General features: G+C 34.8%; 6 protein-coding genes and 1 non-coding gene across 8 annotated transcripts; 4 read left to right on the top strand and 3 right to left on the bottom strand.

The window, feature by feature from the left end:
- On the top strand, positions 3135-4715 carry LOC104749945 (tropinone reductase homolog At2g29370-like). The gene is made up of 5 exons (XM_010471659.2): positions 3135-3272; positions 3465-3672; positions 3778-3994; positions 4117-4223; positions 4331-4715. Exons 1-5 carry the CDS (start codon positions 3181-3183, stop codon positions 4511-4513), a joined length of 807 nt encoding a protein of 268 aa, XP_010469961.1. The 5' UTR covers positions 3135-3180; the 3' UTR covers positions 4514-4715.
- TRNAD-GUC lies at positions 5701-5772 on the top strand. Its single transcript has one exon. It is a non-coding gene; the product is annotated as a tRNA-Asp (tRNA).
- Positions 6420-8386, top strand: LOC104749944 (probable protein phosphatase 2C 24). The gene is made up of 3 exons (XM_010471658.2): positions 6420-6937; positions 7027-7347; positions 7714-8386. The coding sequence occupies exons 1-3, from the start codon at positions 6584-6586 to the stop codon at positions 8137-8139; spliced, it is 1101 nt and encodes a 366-aa protein (XP_010469960.1). The 5' UTR covers positions 6420-6583; the 3' UTR covers positions 8140-8386.
- Positions 8645-11208, bottom strand: LOC104749943 (methylsterol monooxygenase 2-1-like). Of its 2 annotated transcripts, none has more exons than XM_010471656.2 (7): positions 10992-11208; positions 10194-10331; positions 9826-9971; positions 9530-9649; positions 9220-9432; positions 9041-9121; positions 8645-8944 (listed from the first exon to the last, which is right to left on the bottom strand). In XM_010471656.2, exons 1-7 carry the CDS (start codon positions 11019-11021, stop codon positions 8890-8892), a joined length of 783 nt encoding a protein of 260 aa, XP_010469958.1. In that variant the 5' UTR covers positions 11022-11208; the 3' UTR covers positions 8645-8889. The 2 variants fall into 2 exon arrangements, with proteins under 2 accessions (XP_010469958.1, XP_010469959.1); XM_010471657.2 differs by lacking the exon at positions 10992-11208 and adding an exon at positions 10505-10732.
- Positions 11443-14203, bottom strand: LOC104749942 (serine/threonine-protein phosphatase PP1 isozyme 1-like). The gene is made up of 4 exons (XM_010471655.1): positions 13825-14203; positions 12588-13147; positions 12272-12495; positions 11443-11686 (listed from the first exon to the last, which is right to left on the bottom strand). The coding sequence occupies exons 1-3, from the start codon at positions 14048-14050 to the stop codon at positions 12322-12324; spliced, it is 960 nt and encodes a 319-aa protein (XP_010469957.1). The 5' UTR covers positions 14051-14203; the 3' UTR covers positions 11443-11686; positions 12272-12321.
- LOC104749941 (metal tolerance protein B) lies at positions 14619-16195 on the top strand. Its single transcript, XM_010471654.1, has 2 exons — positions 14619-14915; positions 15035-16195. The coding sequence occupies exon 2, from the start codon at positions 15038-15040 to the stop codon at positions 16172-16174; it is 1137 nt and encodes a 378-aa protein (XP_010469956.1). The 5' UTR covers positions 14619-14915; positions 15035-15037; the 3' UTR covers positions 16175-16195.
- LOC104749940 (glutathione S-transferase U7-like) lies at positions 16609-17819 on the bottom strand. The gene is made up of 2 exons (XM_010471653.2): positions 17370-17819; positions 16609-17269 (listed from the first exon to the last, which is right to left on the bottom strand). The coding sequence occupies exons 1-2, from the start codon at positions 17694-17696 to the stop codon at positions 16913-16915; spliced, it is 684 nt and encodes a 227-aa protein (XP_010469955.1). The 5' UTR covers positions 17697-17819; the 3' UTR covers positions 16609-16912.

The raw sequence follows: 21549 nt of genomic DNA, 5'->3' as shown, positions 1-21549 counted from the left end.
TCTCTCTCTCTTCACAAATTATTTTGATTAGCATAATATCAAAATCATATTGATTATTATTTATTAATTATAACTACATATATTCTTAAATAATTTTTACTGTAAAATATCACTAAAGTGAAAAGAAAACTTGGTTGAACTGATCATAATCGACATTAGCCCATTCTTAGTATTGGCTTTAGTTTCATATACGATGATGTAAATAGATTTGTTTTTATCCTTTTTATATATTCAATTACATATGTACCACAGTTTTAATCTAAAAACACTAAACATCTAAATCATACAATTAAAAGGTAACTAAATTATTATATATATAAATAAAAAAATATTTTGCAATGTACCACGAGTTTAAAAAATTACACATGTAGTCATTTACCATAGATTAAATCTAAAAACACTAATAATTTGAAATCATATATTACACATATATAATAAATTAAATCCATGTACTACAGTTTAAATTACTAAATTACACATATATTAGAGGTCAAATTTAAAAAAAAAAAAATCAAAATCAAAATTCTAATTTTAATATCAAATTAAAAACTATAAAAACTAAATTATATTATATATAAAAGATTATTCTGCGGTGTACCGCGGGTTAAATCCTAGATAATAATTAGGAGAATCTGATTTTTAAGTACATTTTGTGTTATGCTTTTTAAGTTTTGCTTATTTAATTTGTTTTATTTACAACATTAACCTCCTAAAATAACAATTCCTGGAAACTCATTTAATGGAACTATTTAAATCGACCTAATTTGATACATTTATTGCCATAAATAGCTTGACAACATCTATACATTTCAATTTTTTCAAAAACAACTCTACGCGTTAAATTTTTAATCCCATAAAAATCTAAAAACCTATTTTAATAGATCTTTAAAAACTGTATGATCTCTTAAATTTAAATAACACAGCCGAGTTTGAGTAACAAATGATTACAATCACAATAATTATTATAACGTTAATAAAGTTCATAAAAACGAGAACCCAACTTTAGAAACTCAATAATCGGATATATTTAACTTTAGCATCAAGAAAAACATTTAATATAAAATATACGTATTAAGAAACTGAATACTATTATGCGATAATGTTATCAACTCAAATAGAAAAACACTAAAATCTCTCCTTTATTGCTATGGACCGTAAACTCCTTGCTCATCAAGCATTTTCCATGTATAAATATCAACTTCACAAACAAAACACAACACACAACCAAAACCACTAATATGCAGTTTTGAAGCACGAGTTAAACCAATAATATGACGCTTTGTTGTTATATAGCGGGACATGTTATTAACATGACGGTTTGAAATAACTATTATTAATTCGGTTTTGAAACACGGGTTATTTGGTCAATGCCACTAATATAAGAATATTAGGCATATTAAATCAGAATAATTTAACTAAAACTTTGTAAAACAATTAAATCATTGGTAAAATTGAGACTTAATCCGACAATAGCTTATAAATTACATATTTATATATTCATTTCCCTATTATTGTTCTAATAATTGGCAATCCAAACAAAAATATTATTTACTTAAACAAAACAAACTAAATATAAAAAACAAAAAAATTAAAATGTTATTATTTTTAAAAAAATTGTCCCGCGGTGTACCGCGAGTTAAAATCTAGTTGGAATGGTAAGAAATGTAAGGATATACAGGAGGATGAATGATATTATTAGATGTGTAATGTACAATATATATAGTGTTACATACGAGACAAGGTATCTAGCATTGACCAATATGTCCTTTACATATATACATTCTCTATAAGAAATCCCTTAGAAATAGAGTGAAAGATAAAACCAAATCTATTGTTGCGAGAGAACTCTAGATGTAGATGGAGTCTGTCTATTGTTAAGAAAGTACAATTATGACTAACAAATGCTATCGTTATTTTATTTTTGCCAACAACAATGCTATTGTTAAGAAAGTACAATTAATAATTTTATTTTAACATTAACGTATTCTATGTGCTAAAATACCTTTGTCCCAAAATATAGAATCTTTAGACTTTTTTTATTTCTTCTATTCTATTAGATTTTATCAAGTTTATATGCTTTATTTAAAATTAATTTGATGTTTTATGTCTTTTAATATTCTATAGTAATCTTTCTCATTGGTTAAATTATTTCTAATTAAATACAACTTATGCTTTCACTGCCAAAAGACAGAAAATATATATAATTAATGTAATTCTTAAATTTTGTGTTTTTAAGTAGAAAAACTAATTATATGATGGGACATATGGAGTATTATATGAGAATTTCCAAAAATTTATAGTATTTTAAATTTTTATGTATTTCAATTGGTTATACATAGATGTGTGTATATTTACTTGATTAGTTAAATACAGATGTAAATTGAAGAATTTTATATTTCCATAATTTTATTGTATCTAAAATTAATTATGTGTTTTAATTGGTTAGGAACCTAAATGGTATAATACAGATATTAGTACAGATATAATAAATGGTATTACAGGAAAATAATATTTTTAAATATCATAATAATAAAAAAGCTAAACACTAAAGTCTTATACATATATATATGCCTAATGTAAAATGCTAAATGTTATGATAACAGAGCTTCTTATAAAAATACCTTGTAATATAATATATATATATAAATATGTGTTATTTATATATATATATATATGTATATGTGTGTGTGTGTTTGTGTATGTTATATTTGATCATATAAGATAACTGTTGAACCCCCCCAATAATTCGATCTGCGAATATCCGTAAAATAAAAAACTAATGTATTTTGAACTAAAATACAGCGTATTTTGTATAAAATACCGTGTATTTTGGACAAAAAATACCGCATATTCGTATATAAATTAAATACCGGATATCTGTGAAAAAATAAATATCCGTTTTAAAATTTAGCATAATATGTATCTGTGTCCGTATATAATAAAGGATATTTAGTAAAGAGTGGATATCCTTTATCCGTTTTTCGGAACGGATTTGGATACGGATAGGAATATCCGCGGATATGGATATTAATCTCAGGCCTAACCTCTACAAGCCTTGTATCGTACACGTGTCTGGTCTACAAAAGACGAACCGTCATTGCCATTAATTTATTGACAGAGATACAAATCTTCACCAAAAGATCTGTATCTATGTTTGCTGATTATTACTCATAGTCAGCAATGTCTAAATTAGGGGAAAGCTTGGGAGAGAACTCTAGATGGAGTCTTCAAGGCATGACCGCTCTTGTCACCGGTGGCTCTAAAGGCATCGGGTCAGTCCCAGTACTTTTTTACCTAGCTTACCTAGTTTCTTACTAGTTCAGTATCGAATCTATGCTCTCACTCTATAGTCATCTATTTATGTGGATCTTTTGATGCTATTCCCATGTTTATAGTCAAGACAGCCCTAAAAAGAGCAAACCTTAATGATGTATAAACTAAAATTGCATGTGTTCTATAAACAGAGAAGCTGTGGTGGAGGAACTAGCTATGTTGGGAGCAAGAGTCCACACATGTGCCAGAGACGAAACCCAGCTTCAAGATCGCTTACGTGAGTGGCAAGCAAAAGGGTTTCAGGTCACCACTTCTGTTTGTGACGTTTCTTCAAGTGACCAGCGGGAGAAACTCATGGAAACTGTTTCCTCTCTCTTCCAAGGAAAACTCAATATTTTCGTAAGTGTATTTATATATAATATAAGCTCCTCCTCATCTTTGATGAGGTTGGTTCCACAGTTTCCAAATCATGTTGTTGTGTTTGGTTTGTTTGGGCGTATATAGGTACCCAATGTTGGAACGGGTGTAGCAAAGCCTACCACAGAGTGTACAGCAGAAGATTTTTCATTTATAATGGCTACAAATCTGGAGTCAACTTTCCATCTCTCACAGCTCGCTCACCCTTTGTTGAAAGCCTCTGGTTCAGGGAGCATTGTGCTCATGTCTTCCGTTGCTGGGGTTGTGAACTTGGAAGGTGCATCCATCTATGGAGCAACCAAAGGTATACATATATGATATATGTTCATATGCATAGATTTTTTGGTTTATTGTTTATATGTATAGTAAAAAAAAACTAATGATCATTTGCTTTTATTGATACTTACATAAATGTACGCATTTTAGGAGCAATGAATCAGCTGGCAAGAAATTTTGCATGCGAGTGGGCGAGTGATAATATAAGGACCAACTCTGTTTGTCCATGGTTCATCACAACTCCGGCATCTAAAGATGTAAAGACAAATTAAAAGAACAAACATTAATCTCATTAATACTACCAACAAAAGTGATATATATAACTAGTTTCTGATGGATCTTAGTTTGTATGAAAATGTTTCAGTTTCTCGGTGTTGAAGAGGTAAAAGAAAAGGTGAAGAGCGTGACGCCAATGAAGCGTATTGGAGAAGCAAATGAAGTCTCATCCCTTGTGGCATTTCTATGTCTTCCTGCAGCTTCATATATAACAGGTCAAACTATTTGCGTTGATGGAGGTTTCACTATTAACGGCTTCTCTATGCCTTAAATTAACATATGCATGCGGAGATATATACATATATATATATATATATATGATTTGTGGTCTAGTTAAGTGCCAAATTGATGGATAATATTTTAGTCTACACAAGTTATATATGTAAGTTATGTTAATGGAGCTCACTCTGCGGTTCATTATTCATGCCTTGTAGTCTTTAATTCTATCGGATAAGAATTTGGTCGTGTTCGTATTCGATGTTTGTTTGTTTCCGCTCAAGCTGTGATATGGGATGAATTAAATAATGTATGGTGTTGTCCTACATTGCCGTGCCGACATAAACTATGGCAGGAGGCGGGAAAAAATAAAATGCTCTAATTCATAAAAAAAAATGAAATGTCACAAAAAGTAAATACTACTAGCTAGTCATATAACAAAAGCAAATAACGAACTAGAAAAGGGAGAAAAAAAACAACAAAACAAAAACCTCTAAATGCATTTTGTTTTTCCTTTCTTCCTCTAACCAACATATAAAATTAACTTTTTAGTATAATTCCACTTTGATAGGTAAAAATCATAAGATAGCCAAATCGTTGAATCTTTTTTGCCACATGTTTTTTTTATAAATTAAGAACTTACGGTTTTAATCAAATATAGTATTAGACGATAACGGGTGCTTGTAGACGAAGCGTTTAAGTCTAGAATTAGTAACGGCAATAGAAATAAAAGTGAGAGGACGAGAGACGATTATTCTGCTCCCTGTGTGCACAATTTAACGAAGCTGTGAAGAGATTATGTTTACCCTAATTTTTGTAATGCTTTCTTAGTTTCTTTTTCTCTTTGCCTTCAAATATTTTTCAAAACTGTGAGGCCATAGGCCAATGTTTCTTTTATTGCCATTGAGGTACGGCTAATGTATATTATGATTCCATACATTTTTATATAGTCATGTAATGACAACCACACGAACGTCAACTCTAATGTCCCCCTTTCCTCGCTTGCTTTACGGGTTATGGCTAAAACGTACGCTTAAGATGTTGTGGCTTTTGCTCCGTACATTGTAACTATTCGGGTCTTGTATCTAGTTTAGACTGCCAGAGATTATAAAAGATTAGTCTAAGCCATAGTCCGTTTCTGAAATAGTCAGGCTCTCAGAAATTGTGAGAATAATAAATTATTAAAAAGATTCTATCAATTCGACAACTACATAACGTTTAAAATTGTCTAAGTTAATAAAAGTCGTTGTAGTATAGTGGTAAGTATTCCCGCCTGTCACGCGGGTGACCCGGGTTCGATCCCCGGCAACGGCGATTAACTTTTTTAGACATATATGCTTGGACCTCCCTTATTATTGTTGGGCCTTCTTAAAATTACCCAAAACACAACCAGCGCTTTTTTTTTGTCTTTTTTTTTTTTTGTAAGCGGATTTTGTGGACACAGTTTTGATATATTTTATAAATTGGTCATACCGCCATCACAACGTAGTTGATTACAGTCCTACATATTATATTTCCGATTTGATTCTCCGGACTCTAAAGACATTAACAATGAAAAATATGAGATACAAGTTACATATATTATTAAGTTTTTCTTTGTTAACGTGTCTACTCTCTAATAACAAACACATAAAGTATCGGCACTAAGCTTGTTAGGTTTTTATAAAGCAAACAAAAATATATTATCGAAATTTAGGCTTATTTATGTAATCAAATATGAAAAACCAACGTAATGAAACTCCTCAAGTATTTTAAAAATAGAGAAACACAAAACCTACATTGAGGGGAAAAGCTACGTACGACTAAAACGTACACTCGTGGCACGAAAGCAACTTCCTATGTTCCTTGCTGTGTCAATTTGATTGGACCACGAATCTCGCACACTCGTTACTGACGCTTACGTGAAAGAATTTTAAAATTGTTTCTCAAGAGGCAGGTTTTGTGTATTAAATAGCGTGCGAGTTGTAACGTGTAAATGACATTATTTTCTCCATTTGAATGGTTTATGAGTTTTCTTTTATTAACCAGTGAAGTAACACCTAAATCAAGATTCAACATTACTTGAAACAGAGCAAAAAACTACTAATTGACGTGATCGGAGCTTTGAGTTTTTTTTTTTTCCAATATGGCGGATATATGTTACGAAGTGGTGACCGGTGCATCTCCGTCGTCGGTTTATGAATCGACGCCGCCACATTCACGGCGTAGACAGAGGTTTAAGACGGTGATGCAAGAAGATTGGGAGAAGAACTGTAAACGTAATAAACAGCAAGAGGGTTTAGCTACTAACCATAACTTAGACTTCTCCGAGGAGACTTCCACGACGGAGCTAAGTCCGAGATATGGTGTTTCTTCGGTGTGCGGTAGGAGAAGAGAAATGGAAGACGCAGTGGCGATTCATCCTTCGTTTTCTTCAACCAAGAATTCGGAATCTACTCAACACTATTTTGGTGTGTACGATGGCCATGGTTGTTCTCACGTACGTACGAAGTCGTTTTCATGCATTCTTTCCCTTATTTCAAAACTTTTCTAGTTTTAGCTGATACGACATGTTTTTGTTTTATCTAGGTTGCAGCAAGGTGTAGAGAGAGGCTTCACAAGCTGGTGGAGGAGGAACTGACCTTAGATGGAGAAGACCAGGAAGAAGAATGGAAAAAGACAATGGAGCGTAGCTTCAAGCGCATGGATAAAGAAGTTGTGTCGTGGAGTGAATCTGTCGTGAGTGCGAGTTGCAAGTGTGATCTTCAATCCCCTGCTTGCGATTCCGTCGGATCGACCGCAGTTGTTTCAGTCGTCACACCGGATAAGATCATCGTCGCAAATTGTGGCGATTCTAGAGCAGTTCTTTGCCGAGATGGGAAACCAGTTCCTTTATCAACCGACCACAAGGTCAGTCTCACTCAAAACATGCCAAGTTTGTTATAACTTAAAAATCAATTGGTTATGTCTCATAATGGATATTATAATATCCTAGATGAGATCTTAACAAACATCTAGTCTTGAATTTTTCATTCAACGAACACCTCTATCAACATGTTAAGTTTGTTTTAACTTTAATTAAATCAATTAGTTGATCATGTACAATATATTACCTTAGGTTAACTTCGGAGGAGAGATATAACAAACATATTCTTGTCTTGAATTCTTCATTCAACCGACACACATCACCTAGTTGTTGTTTTCTTGAATTTCAATTAAGAAAATATTGGAATTGTTGATTTACTCGGAGATTTTGTTCTTTGTATGGAAACACAGCCTGATCGTCCAGACGAATTGGACCGAATCGAAGGAGCTGGAGGACGAGTCATATATTGGGACTGTCCGAGAGTTCTAGGGGTCTTAGCAATGTCAAGAGCAATAGGAGACAACTATTTAAAACCTTATGTGAGTTGCGAGCCAGAGGTAACCATAACGGACAGGACGGACGACGATTGCCTCATACTAGCAACCGACGGTTTATGGGATGTGGTGTCAAACGAGACCGCCTGTTCGGTGGCTCGTATGTGTCTCCGTGGTGGTCAGAAACGGCGAGGTAGTCATGAAGATCCGGCGATCTCTGACAAGGCTTGTACAGAAGCGTCTGTATTGCTGACGAAGCTGGCGTTAGCAAGGCACAGTAGTGACAACGTGAGTGTCGTTGTGATTGATCTCAGAAGAAAAGGACACGTAAGTGGACACTAATCGAAGGCGCAGACACCGCTTTAACTTTTTGTATTTTTCAGTTTTCATTTTTGGTTGCTTCTTGGAATGCGTGGTTGTTTTTTGAGCAGCTAAGAGCTTCTTTCTCAGATCCCACTAGATGGTATACGAATCAGCCCGACTAAAAGGTTAACACTTTTATAGGAATGATTAGTTTTCTCAAACCTAATCATTCTTTCGTGTAATGAGTATTAAAGGAAAAAATCAAAATTATGCCTAAAGGAAGGTCCACTTTAATTGACTGACTACTATAACTGAGGAAAGCGATCTGTGTCTCCCATGCATCCTTCTAATTGTGTATACATTTTGTTCTCGAAATTTAAAGTTCCGACATGTAAAAAAACCTTTTGCTTTAAGAAAGATACAATCAGACTTGCTAAAAGAGAATAAAAACAACAAAGCTGAATACGCTAGGGATGAAGTTCCACTTTTTAGGCATTTAGATACTTGAATGTGCCGCAAGGTAAAGACATGAGATCTTAGAGAGTACATGCATCAAGCACTAGCACTATCTTTAAAGATTAAGACAAAACAGTAGGTTCAACATCGTATCAACTTATGTTCAGACCAACAGCTTTGATTGTACAACCCAAAATGTTGCAAATAATGTTTGTTCTTATGACTAAAAGTTTTTAATTCAAGGAAATATCTGAGAGGCAAAACAGAAGAAAGGAGGGTTTTTGAGAATAAGACCTCTCTCTTGAGAAATCCAACTTCCACTTTTGCTTGTTGTCAGGTTTCTTTTAGGGCCTTCAGTTTTCTGTAACCCTTGTCGGTACCAAAGATCCTGAAGTAACGTAGAGAAACAAAAAATTTAGATGATTACAATGTTGGAATCGGTCAATGGAGACTTCTGTTAATAAACAGAGGTCAGATATATTACCAGTCCATGTATACAAAAGTTGATGAGTAGTTGCCAGACTTTGTGTAGAGTAACCGATGATGGTAGTCATGGAAGTCAGCACTGTAAGCAAATGATTGTAAACTCATTCATGTTAATGATCTGATAGATTTATGATGTTGCTCCTTCAAGAAGGCTAAAGATTAGATGTTTGATCTTACCCGCCGTACAGAGGAAGAAAATTCGAAGGGCTCCATGGGAAATGATAACCACAATGTGCCTCAACAGTCTCAATAACTCTCAGCATCATCCATAACCAGAGAGTGATCAGGTGAGGCCCAGTGAGAGCCGGACCAACGATGGTAGCAAAACCAAGGAACAGAATTTCAGCAGGATGAGCATATTCTGATGTCAAACCAAACGGTGTGGCGTATCTGAGTAATAGCATAATAAGATCAGTTATGGCCAAGTAAATGAATTGACTAACATTGTCAACAACAACAAAAAAGATAAGAGTAACTGAAGCTTTACTCATGGTGCACACTGTGCACGTTCTTGTACAGCCATTTAGTATGCAAGATCCTGTGACCCCAATAGAACACAAAATCCTCAATGATGAAGTAGAATAAGATCTGGGCAGACACCACTTTCCTGCAAGAGCATAACCAAAAAAAGGTTTTATAAACCAGATCAAACAATAATTCAGGTTCTTCTCATGCAGCTCAACACTGACATATTATATATATTGCCAATTGGAAGAGTTCAACATTAGAGAGAACCCAAAGGAAACAAAAAAAAGCTTCCAGCACTAAAGAACCTGATAATACCAGGACGGCAGAGGAAAACTGCTCTGCATGCCCATGAATCTGAAGACAGGATAAGATGCCATCATAAGGGGCAAGTTTACGCAGAAATGGTAAAGCAAGAGTCGAGCAATGCATTTCCCTTGGGCTTCAGGAGTATTACTTTTTGCCTACATAAGACCAAACAAGTTATTAAATTGACATTCACTAATAGTAAACCAGATGAGAGAACATATACTTTTATTATCACTGAACATTTGAAAGATAACAAAATCATGTGCTGATTACTTGGTGATCTCTTTTCACTCAATTCCTTTCCGAAGGGTCGGTAACACAAAGCTACAAACTATACATAAAAGATCCTTGAAAGAAACATGAGAAAGGACACAAACCTGAATTTTGTAACTGCTAAGCAAACCGGTCCTTTCTAGGAAAATGTAAGGAAGTCCAGACAAGAAAAACACACTCTCATGAAGGATAAAACTCCCAATACACGCCAGTTGAAAGTCGCTGAAATGTGTAACCAGATACTGCAATCATCATCACACCATAAACATACAAAAAAAAATGGTCAGCAACACAGCTAAGAACCAAACACTGATAGCCAAAGAGAAACAAGAAAATGCATTCAATTCCACCAAAACCAATCCGAAAGCGAGTGATAAAGACGTTCAAGGCGAAAACTATTGCTAGAACAACACACCTATCACACTCACAAATCCTTCAAGGATAAAAGAAGCGTGTACATAAACAATTCTCAATTCACAGAGTCTACATCATCAGCATTCATAAATTATGGTCCCTAAATTCCAAAAAAAAGAATCAAGCACAAAACAAACAAGGTGAGATCACATTGGCTATTCATATGGAATCAAAATCCAGATCTGAAAACCAGAAAGAGATCGACACGAAACCAATCAATCTAATCAAACACGCAAAAGGGACCACAACAATAATCGCAATGCGGTGAGAGTGGAGACCACAAAAAAAAACAAACCATCAAATTTCAAAAACTAATTAACACAGCTAGAAGAGATACGCGTTCGCACTACACCTGTAATCATAATAAATGCAGTAAACTAAAGTCGGAGACGCAGAAAGACAAAAAAAAAACACACACACACCGAAATCGCTTGAAACACACAAATCCATGTACAAAGATCAAGGAACAAGGAGTTGGGTGAAAGTACCTTCCAACCGTATTCAACGAAAGAATCCATGGATACAGAACGAGAAGATAACACAAATGGATCTCAGCGGTGGAGAGATGAATAAAGAAAAAAAACTCTGAAGAGGCGTGAGTGAGAGAGAAAGAGAAAGAGAGAGAGAGAGGCCAAAACTGTGTGACAGACAACACAGAAGGAATCTGAATTGGCTCTCTGGAGTTGTTGATTTGTTTGTTTCTGTAAAAACACTCTTTTCTACTTCTCTCAATCACACGTGCACTCGCATACATTTCTCACTTTAGTCCTTCATTACTTCGATTGTTTTCACTTTAGCACCATATCGTTTTTCGATGTGACAGTTGGCAACCCCACCTTAACGAAATTTTTTGGAAGTAAAAGCTGATTTTTATGGCTTTATAGTTTTGTTAAGAGACTAAAAAAAAAGGGTTCTCATAAATAAAATAGAGAGTACAAATGAGAAGAATCTAATATTATTATTCAAAGAAAAACACACATTTTAGACAAAGATAGATGTGATATAGAATGAATACTAAAATCAGCAGAGACTTCCCAGAGTTGTTGTTTCCTTCTCTTTGATACTCTCTCTGTGTTTGAGAATTCAACAGCTACTTTGTCTAATGATGCTCTATTAATCAGAAACCACTAAGGTCACACAATTCAGCAGTTTCCCTTCTGTGAATCCTCTTGCCATTATACACCTGCATCATCATATATTGTCAAAGTAGCAAAAGTTTATCAAAAGCTGACCACGTTCTTCAGCATACAGTGACCAGTTCTTTGATGTCATTCACATAAAATCTTTTTCCTTGATGATAAATTGTAAGCAAAACAAGAGGTAATTCCACACAGAAATGTAAAAGATGAAAAAAAAAAAAAAACTCAAAATAATGGGAACTAAGATGGATATATCCTACAGCATTCTTCAGCATACAGTGACCAAATCTTTGTCCTTGATGATATATTACTAGCCAAGAGCTTTAAATGTAAAAGAAGAAAGAAAAAAAAACTCATATAATCGGATTTACGATATTTCCTAAACTTTTAAATCTACTCTGTGATTTTGAAACCGATACTCAGTGTCAGTTCTGTGATTAGATCGCATACAAAGTGGTCAGATAGCTTAAAGATTATTAATATTTTCCATTTCACTTTCCTGAAGCTAATATGTATTACACAGCCCAAGAGCTAACTACGGCGAGCAAGCTAAATATGAAACAGAAGATGTAGAGCCAGGGGGTTACTTTCATTTGTAGCTACCAATAACATATGAAGAGTTTTTGTACCTTTTGTAGAATTGTTAATTTCAAGCATGGTGGTCACTGGATAATCGTCGTCATAGAAAAAGCGATTTCTTTTCTGACGGCTTAAGAATTTGGAATGAGCACATCAAGCTCTCATCAATGCTCATCATTGCACCAGCGTTGTCAAATTCCCCACAATAGTTGGGAGCTGAAAATACTGTAACAAGCTGTCTTTCTGCAAAGAACTCGTACCCATCTTCAACAACCTAAAAACAGAGAGTCAAAACACATCCATTATTAAGCTTGCAGAATTTTCATCATAAACTCAATGACAGATATACATAACTCGAGTTCCAACCTGGTGGGCACGACAGATAAGGTCCATGTCATTTTTTTCCAAAAACTCTGCAACTTTGTCAGCTCCAAAAGTGTATGAAACACCACGATCATTCATTCCCCAGCCTTTGACTTCTCCACTAGGATCGGACCATAGTAAATCACATACCAGACCAGAGTCTGGAATATCCATCGGCCGTGCAATGTTTCTAATCTGGTCCAAACTTGTCAACTCTGGGGAAATTCCACCATGCATACATAGTATTCTGTCATCAATTAAGGCTGCCACGGGAAGACAGTTAAAGCAATCGGTGAATATTTTCCAGAGTCTGACGTTAAACCTGCGTTTGCACTCGTCATAGAACCCATAAATACGATTAATGGAGGCACATTCATGATTCCCTCTCAGCAAGAAGAAGTTCTCAGGGTATTTGATTTTGTAAGCTAGGAGAAGGCATATTGTTTCCAAGCTTTGCTTGCCACGGTCAACATAATCACCCAAGAACAAATAATTAGCTTCGGGAGGGAAGCCTCCATACTCAAACAGCCTCAATAGATCTGAATACTGCCCATGAATATCACCTGTAAAAGTAAGAGACAAGTAACAATTAGATCAAAGAAAACAACTTGTAGAAAACATGGCCCTAATATAAAGTAGAAACGAAACTCAGAATATTCACATGATGGAAGAGACCAATTAAGCAGGTCAAAAAAAATTTACACTTGAAAACGTTCTCTTTGGATTGAAAAGTGTTATCTATTCAACATCAAATGTAACAATGGTGAATGAACACTCATGAGCTACGTCAAGCTTTTGCAAACATAACTTGACTAGTCAACATTAAGATAAAAGAAACAAACCTCATAGAACCAGTCAAAACTCTGAATCATATCTCAAACAAACCTCATAGAACCAGTCAAAACTCTGAAACCTATCTACGACTATTTAGTAATAAAAATTCCAACTTTAGACGTTCTGAACTCAAAGACCATCAATTGTCACCATCACACATTTCTTAAGTCACTTAATGGTCCAAACTCACAACCTAACCTAAAACCCACCAAATTTGACCTACTTACAGCTTCCAAAGAACTCAAAAGATTCTCTCTTTCCAATATGAAACATAGTTCTAAGCATTCAATTCATAGCTACTGATAACATGCACTAAATTGAGAACTGAAATTAACCAAAACCTCACTGCCCAAAAAAAAAAAAAAACACTTTTTTGAGAAAAGAGAAGGACAGAAGGTTTACTGACCGCAGATCTTGATGGGAGCTTCGAGTTCGAGAAGATTGGGTTGTTGAAGAAAAATTTCTTTGGAGACAGCACAAAGCTGACGGATTTCACCTTCACTGAGATGAACTTGTTTCCCCGATCCAGGCCTCGTGTTCCGAAACTCCACCAAACGGTGAATTATATCGTCGAGAACACCCGGTTCCATCGCTCGCTTCTGCTCCGTCTCTTGCGCCGGCTTCTCCGCCATCTCCGATCCGATAAAAAAAATAGAAAACGAAACGGAGAATTCAAGCGTGTGAAGCTCTTTTTTTCGAGCCGCGAGGAGGAGAGACGAGAGAGACCCTGACGACTGGTGCGTGCGGTGCTATCAGAATGAGTCAGATGAGATTATGTTTGGTTTCATTCTTTACTCTTTCTTATTTTTGAATCGACCTAATGGGCCTTTTGTATTTCTCTTATTGGGCCTAATACTTCTACCCAAAAAAAAACGGCAACAAAGATCAAACAACACATGTTTTGTTATATCAACATAGACAAATTACATCACCTAACCTAACTTTGATGTAAATTATTAATTGAGTTATTTAATGAAATAAAACAAAGAGACAAAGGAAATAAAAACACAAGACGCTAAAAGATCCAAGAAGATTAGTTGAATCCCCCATATTTTGAACAAGAAGAGTTGGTCCATTTTGTAACGCCACCTTTGGATGGTAGTAGTAATACACAATCATACAAATCTCATACACGCATACAGAGACATCATAAATGTGTAATGTATTTATTGCTTTTTTTTTTTGCATTCCCTTATTAAAGAAAAAAAAATACTATGATTCTTCTTCACCTGTCACAAGCCAAAGCGACTTATTTTAGATTCTTTCCATACAAAAAGAGAAAAATTCCACATTCTTCTGTCTATAAACATCTCCTCCCATATTTGCTGGATCCATCCTTGGTTTTTTTTTTTGTTTTTTTTTTAATTGCCTGTAAAATCGCTGTTTGTGTTAAGATTATGACTTAATCTCTAACCATAAAGATAAATTTATTTATGAAATTCAAGATTTCCGAAGAAGACAGCACCAGGGATTCATATATACGTTTCTGATTCTCAGGTTTGTTTACTTGTTTTACAAGAATGGGTTTATTCGAATCTTTAATCATGAAAAATCCAAAAGAAATATCAAAATGTTGGTTTAGCTCTCTTATGAAAACCGTTGAAACGTTCGAACAGCTTATGGAATTGGAGCAAATCCGCATTTTGAAACCTAATGACGATGACGATGAAGGAATCGAGTCACCATCACAAACAGAGGAAGAAACTATAGGCGTGGTTGTTCCTCTGTCTTGCGCGTTTACGAGACAAGAACAATGTGTGTCCGAGACGAAAGAACGCGAAGACTCGATTACAAGACTAAGCAGCCTCATCTTTCTTTACCTGGTCGTTATGTCCGTACAGATTGTGGGAGGTTTTAAGGCAAATAGTCTCGCGGTAATGACGGATGCTGCGCATTTGTTGACGGATGTGGCGGGTTTGTGCGTCTCTTTGTTGGCGATCAAGGTCTCGAGCTGGGAAGCGAATCAGAGAAACTCGTTTGGGTTTAAACGGCTTGAAGTCTTAGCTGCTTTCTTGTCTGTTCAACTCATTTGGCTTGTCTCTGGAGTTATAATCTATGAAGCCATTCAAAGACTTCTTAGTAGAAGCAGAGAGGTGAATGGTGAGATCATGTTTGGCATTTCTGCTTTCGGCTTTTTTATGAACTTGGTTATGGTCCTTTGGTTAGGACATAACCATAACCACCACCACCACCACCATCACCATCATCATCATCATCAACATCAACATCAACATCAACATTTTCACAAGGAGGTGGTGGAGGATGAGGAAGAGCAAGAAATGAATCCTTTAAAAGGTGAGAAATCGTCGTCAAAGGAGATGAACATTAACCTGCAAGGAGCGTATCTTCACGCAATGGCTGATATGATTCAGTCGCTTGGTGTTATGATCGGTGGAGGTATCATTTGGGTGAAACCGGGATGGGTTTTGGTTGATTTGATCTGTACTCTTGTTTTCTCTGCCTTTGCTCTTGCTGCTACTCTACCAATGCTCAAGAACATATTCGGAATACTGATGGAACGAACACCGCGTGATATAGACATAGAGAAGCTCGAGAGAGAACTTAGGCGTATCGAGGGAGTTAAGATTGTTTATGATCTTCATGTATGGGAGATAACAGTTGGGAGAATCGTATTGTCATGTCATATCTTACCTGAACCTGGAGCTAGTCCTAAAGAGATCATTACTGGTGTTAGAAATTTCTGTAGGAAATCTTGTGGGATTTATCATGTAACTGTTCAGGTTGAATCAGAGTAACACAAAAGAGAGAGTTTCTTCTGTTTGTTGCTTGAGAACATCTTTAGCTAGAAAAAGAAAAAAAAAAAAACTAAATTTGCTGTTTGAATATAGCAGCATGAAGTCACAGACTAAACTCAGGCCTTCCTCATTCACATCTCAACACATTCTAATTGCTAACATTCACATTTCAAACCAAATTTCCAAGAAAAGTCTCACATAATAACATTGGCATCTCTGATTCACATCTCTAACAAAACTAGAAACAACATCACTTACTATTCTAACTGTGAGCTTAATGAATTTGATCCCACATCACCTACCAATTGAAACAAGAGCAAAGGGACAAGAAGATACAAACTAATCTCAGGCCTTCCTCATTCACGTCTCAAGTCTCAATACATCCTAATTGCTTAACTTTCAGATAGGGAAGAAAAGACTCACACAACACAAAAAGTGACAATGACATTCTGATTTCCATCTCTTGCAGACAATAATACATCAAAGAAGTTCACAGTTCCCAACTATTTGTCTACAACTTGGGGAGCTTTGAGCATAAAACATGATCCATAGGACTTTAGCAATCGAGACAAGAACAAAGGCACATACTTTGATTATTAGAGCTTCTATAATACAACAACAACCTCACACTTCCCTACGACATTTCAGCTTAATGATCTCATAAAACTTAGCAATAGAAATAGAGACAAGAACAAAAGGGACATACTTTAAAACATCAGAACTCTATAATAACCCTTATCAAGCTGATTTGAGATTGAGCTTATCCATGCGAGCTCTGATGTACGCAAGATGCTCATCTTTAGGAGGAATACATTTCTTGATAACATCATTTCCCAACAGATTCTTAACCCATCTATGAATCTCCGGGAACAACTCCACCGGAACAACTTTAACTCCGAGGAGATCCTCCGTCCTCATAAGCCAAAACGCCACAAGAGTCGCCACAATGTCCACGAACCCTAAACTTCTCCCACCGAAAAAATCTTTCCCAACAAGCTCTTTCTCCAAAAACATCAACAAATCTCTCGTCGCTTCGACCGCCGCGTCTCTCTCTTCTCCGACCTTCCCCACCACTTTCATCGCCGCCACACAGATCTTTAAAAAACTCCAAAAAATAACCGGTTTTAAAAACCCCGGTTTAAAAGTCCAAAACCGGTTCTTGAAAATTGAATTTTTTTGGAAAATTTCATAATACCTGTTGATCGATCAGTTTAGCCAAGAATCGAGCAGTAGCTCTCTCACACGGATCTTGAGGAAGAATCGGATTGTTTCGCCACGTATCATCGATATACTCAAGAATCACAAGTGACTCAGAGATCGGTTTACCATTATGAACAAGAACCGGAATCATTTTATAAACCGGGTTCAATTGAAGCAGCAAAGAGCTCTTGTTGGTGATATCTTGCTCAGAGAACTCGTACGGTACACCTTTCAGTGTAAGAGCTACCTCGATCCTACGGCTAAAAGGACTCGCCCACATCCCCAAAAGCTTCACTTCCTCTGTATCTGATCTCTCAGCCATTGTCTCACTCTCCCTCTCTCTCTCTGTTTTGCTTCTTTTTGTTCTTTTTTATAGATAGTGTTATGTGACGCCACTCATGACGTTCCCTTTTGGCTTTCGGAACTTGTCCCACATCGGACAGTGGAAGTTGAAATTGAGTTGTTTAAATAAAGAAAAGTTTGGTCAAACGTGGCAACGGGGTGGGGACCTAGGAGATGAGTCTGCTTATTGATTGCTAAACCCTGAACCCTCCCATAATTTACGATGGGAACATTACTATTGGGGGTCTTTGGCCGGCGTTTCCCCCGAAAAATAACTAAAAAACGTCGATGGCTACATAAGACGCTCGTCTCCTACCAGTAGACCAATCAGGTTGGGTTTGGCTCGTAGGTGGTTCTGCTGAAGCTAGTTTAGTGTCTGCGGTTAACCGTTTCCTCGCCTTACCCTCCCACCCCCAATTTTTTTTTTGTTTGTTTAAGAAATAGTTTTTTTCATAGTACAATTTGTTTTCTCTTTTGGAAAATTACCAATAAATATATTTTGGTTTTTTTTTTCAACATTGGATGAACAATTTTGTTTATCCTAACTAATTTTTTTTCCCTAAAAGTGAATGTTCTTATGACCTAAACTTAAATAGATTAGAGCATTGAATTGGGATATATTTAGCAAATTTCTTTTTTTTTTTATAGTATTGGTTTTTCCATAACATATTTGTCTTTCTTTTTTTTTTTTGGGAAAATTACCAGTAAAATCAGTAGCACTAGATTTTAACCCGCGGTGTACTGCGGGACTATTTTTTTAAACTAAAAATTCAAATTTTAAATTTTATTTTTTATTAATTTTTAATTTTGTGTAATGCTTAAGATTGTATGACTGTTATGTAATCATTTTACATAATTATTTCTTAACTTATTTTTGTATTGTAGCACTGAGGTAATGATATTTCAAATTATTAATAGTGATCTGAACTTGTCTCATCATCTAATCCTGTCCTGTAATATTTTTAAATTTTTATAAGTTTAATTTTCATAACATTATAAAGTTTAATTTTTTCTTATATCTGGTATAGTTATATAGTTAGTCTGAAGAACCAAAATAAACCAGATAAAAACTTTTAAATCACTATTTAATCATTAGTTTTTCTTGATTAATGTATATTAAGGCAAAGTTTAGAATTCTATATCTTTTTCTCTCATTTTATAAACATGAGCAGAAAAAATAAACATCCAAAAACTAACAAACATGGGATAAGTTAAGGCTAGTTGTAGTGAAGCCGCAAATTTATTTTCTTTATAGGAAGTTAAGCAGAGTTAATTAGTTTTTATAAGTTTTTTCTTTCGAATATATGTATAACAATTAAAGCAAAATTTATGGCATTTATTTGTTTGCAGATCCGATTTCTTATATTCGGATAAATATTGTTGAGAGGTAAAATAAATGATAAAATTTTAGTTAATATTCTTTTTTTTGTCAATATATTTAGTTAATATTATAATCGTGCGATTATGATATTTTCTGGAAATAAATACATAAATAAGTTATGGTATATATAGTAATTTCCTAATTAAATATAGGAAATTTAAGTATATATATTTCCTACATATTTAGTAAGCAGTTTTGGTAACAATAATTAAGATTTGATTTGATTGTAGAAGATTTAAAATTTTAAACAAAATATGACAAGATATTGTTGTTTCATTTTTTTTTATAGAAATTCCAGTATTTTCCTTATCATCCGCTTGATATTTTTTAAAAACAAATTATATGAAAAATTAAAACCGATGAATGTACTGTTTTGGAGAGCTCCAAAGACACGGTTAGAGATTATGGAGAATCAATAGATATTTCATAATATAGAGATGTCAATTTCAAATTGAAAATATTATTTATCAGAGATACCTTGTCGAATCACATGAAATATAACAACTTACTCGGTGAAAAAGGATTTTTAGTGTTAAAAAGCTGAAATATTTATTTAATGAATACAAATTATACCTGTAAAAATAACCAACAAAGGCTTTAGTATGATATACCTAGTAAAAATCAGTTGCCTTTGTTTATAGATAGGTCGGACGTCATGTTGTCAAATTGAGTTTTTTAATTGAGGAAATCAAGTAATACTGCACAGAAGTAAAAAACAAATTAGTAAATGAAAATAAACTCAAAAGTCATTCTCTTTCATTGTTAATAATCTAGAAACATATAAGCTATTGAAAGGCTCAATGAAGCTATTGCTTTTTTTGCTAGATTAACATCTTTATCATAAAAGCAAAATGTTGAGGATGACCAACCCGAAATGGACTTGGTTCAAATGATCAAATCTGTATATAAAAAAAGAATGATTTAAACTAAAAAAGAATGATCAAAACCTAGAACACATAATAAGAAACAGGGAGAGAAATTTACAAACCTAGAACACATAATAAGTACACAGACGACTGTGTAGGCCGAATACATTGATCTATTGACAAACTAATTTATATAGGTAGTGGATGGTTAGGATTAAGTTTGGTCGAAATCTAGAAAATCTTGCTGAGCAAGTTTAAGATATGAATTTGGACCAAACTTGGACATTTTGCAAATATGAATTTAATAGGCTGAGGATTATGCATTCGATTTTTGGAATAATTTATTATGTAGAGATTGTGTATTATTTTGTTTTAGAAAATTGGTTGTGTATCATTAAAAGTTTGAGAGATTATATTAAACTTATAGATATGTTGTTGATCTAATGGCAATAAAATATTATGTTTTTAGTCGATTTCTTTGATTTTGGTGATTGATTTTTAAATTGTTTAGGGATCAATATTGCAAAATAACAATTTAAATAAGTACAAATAAAAGGGTAAAACCCAAAATGTACTTCAAAAATGTATATATAGATAATAATATTTTTGTTTTTGTTTTTTATCCAAAAGATCTATAAATACAATTGTAAAAGAGAACATTCTTCTTCTTCTTCTTTATTGCCGCAGGTATCTTGACCCACAAGAGTCAGTCCCTAAATTCTGATTCTCCATCTTTAATTGATTAATCTTCTTCATACAATACAACCTTTCTCCGACATGTTGCAACTTAATGCGGCGAGGAAGGGGCAGGGTGAGGGTGTAACATCGGTCTGGTGGGACATCACGAGGTGTCCTCTCCCCCCTGAAATTGACGCTCGTCTGGTCGGTCCGTTTATAAGACGGGAGTTGAAGAAATTAGGCTACTGTGGTCCTCTCACCATCACTGCCATTGGTATACTATCAGAAGTCTCTTTTGACGTCCTCAAAGACCTCGCTTCCACTGGGATCCACCTTCATCACGTCCCAACAGGTTAATATTTCTTGTCTTTCAAGTTTAGGGTTTATATTATACTATATATAGAGTCTTAATTGATTGAGTTCTTTTCTTTGCTGAAACAGATTTCAAATCTATTTTGTCTAGTTTGATGGCGTGGACATGGCATAATCCACCTCCGGCTAATCTAATGGTCATATCTCTTCAGCAGATCTTCGGTTATTTTCTTGAGCAGCAATCGTTTAAATACAACATTCTTGGGCCAATTTCTAAACTTGATCCTCAGATTAAGCCACCTCCCACCACCATGAGAGAGTGTCCAGGGTGCTACCCCTGGGAAAACTTACTGTCAAGCATCCGGGCAGATGCAATGTATTTAAATCCAGGGGCACTTGAGGAGGACGGGGAGTGTAATAGAATGGCTGAATCTACCTTCTATTGATCAGCATGCCTTCTTGGTCTCCTAGGCTTTGGGAATTTCACCAGCCATCTCGAGAGTAATGGACATGCAATTGAAGTAAGCGTTCTAGCCAAGCTATATATTTATATTTATATACTCTATTTGATTCAGCAAACTCTTTCCATATAGTTA

The sequence above is a fragment of the Camelina sativa genome, chromosome 16 (genome assembly GCF_000633955.1).
Source record: "Camelina sativa cultivar DH55 chromosome 16, Cs, whole genome shotgun sequence".
Taxonomy (NCBI): domain Eukaryota; kingdom Viridiplantae; phylum Streptophyta; class Magnoliopsida; order Brassicales; family Brassicaceae; genus Camelina; species Camelina sativa.
This window is presented reverse-complemented; position numbering and strand designations above follow the sequence as displayed.

What these genes read in the sequence shown, in the direction of transcription:
- LOC104749940 (XM_010471653.2), bottom strand. Translation starts at nt 17,696, where the DNA reads ATGGCTGAGAGATCAGATACAGAGGAAGTGAAGCTTTTGGGGATGTGG. An exon ending in CTAAACTGATCGATCAACAG is followed by an intron (nt 17,270 to 17,369) that starts GTATTATGAAAT and finishes AGTTTTTTAAAG; the next exon opens with ATCTGTGTGGCGGCGATGAA.
- LOC104749944 (XM_010471658.2), top strand. Translation starts at nt 6,584, where the DNA reads ATGGCGGATATATGTTACGAAGTGGTGACCGGTGCATCTCCGTCGTCG. An exon ending in ATGGCCATGGTTGTTCTCAC is followed by an intron (nt 6,938 to 7,026) that starts GTACGTACGAAG and finishes TGTTTTATCTAG; the next exon opens with GTTGCAGCAAGGTGTAGAGA. An exon ending in CTTTATCAACCGACCACAAG is followed by an intron (nt 7,348 to 7,713) that starts GTCAGTCTCACT and finishes ATGGAAACACAG; the next exon opens with CCTGATCGTCCAGACGAATT.
- LOC104749945 (XM_010471659.2), top strand. Translation starts at nt 3,181, where the DNA reads ATGTCTAAATTAGGGGAAAGCTTGGGAGAGAACTCTAGATGGAGTCTT. An exon ending in CATCTATGGAGCAACCAAAG is followed by an intron (nt 3,995 to 4,116) that starts GTATACATATAT and finishes TACGCATTTTAG; the next exon opens with GAGCAATGAATCAGCTGGCA. An exon ending in CAACTCCGGCATCTAAAGAT is followed by an intron (nt 4,224 to 4,330) that starts GTAAAGACAAAT and finishes AAAATGTTTCAG; the next exon opens with TTTCTCGGTGTTGAAGAGGT.
- LOC104749943 (XM_010471656.2), bottom strand. Translation starts at nt 11,021, where the DNA reads ATGGATTCTTTCGTTGAATACGGTTGGAAG. An exon ending in TTTCTTCCTCTGTACGGCGG is followed by an intron (nt 9,122 to 9,219) that starts GTAAGATCAAAC and finishes ATTTGCTTACAG; the next exon opens with TGCTGACTTCCATGACTACC. An exon ending in ACTTTTGTATACATGGACTG is followed by an intron (nt 8,945 to 9,040) that starts GTAATATATCTG and finishes ACGTTACTTCAG; the next exon opens with GATCTTTGGTACCGACAAGG.
- LOC104749942 (XM_010471655.1), bottom strand. Translation starts at nt 14,050, where the DNA reads ATGGCGGAGAAGCCGGCGCAAGAGACGGAGCAGAAGCGAGCGATGGAA. An exon ending in AGCTCCCATCAAGATCTGCG is followed by an intron (nt 13,148 to 13,824) that starts GTCAGTAAACCT and finishes TTACTTTTACAG; the next exon opens with GTGATATTCATGGGCAGTAT. An exon ending in TTATCTGTCGTGCCCACCAG is followed by an intron (nt 12,496 to 12,587) that starts GTTGGAACTCGA and finishes CTCTGTTTTTAG; the next exon opens with GTTGTTGAAGATGGGTACGA.
- LOC104749941 (XM_010471654.1), top strand. Translation starts at nt 15,038, where the DNA reads ATGGAATTGGAGCAAATCCGCATTTTGAAACCTAATGACGATGACGAT.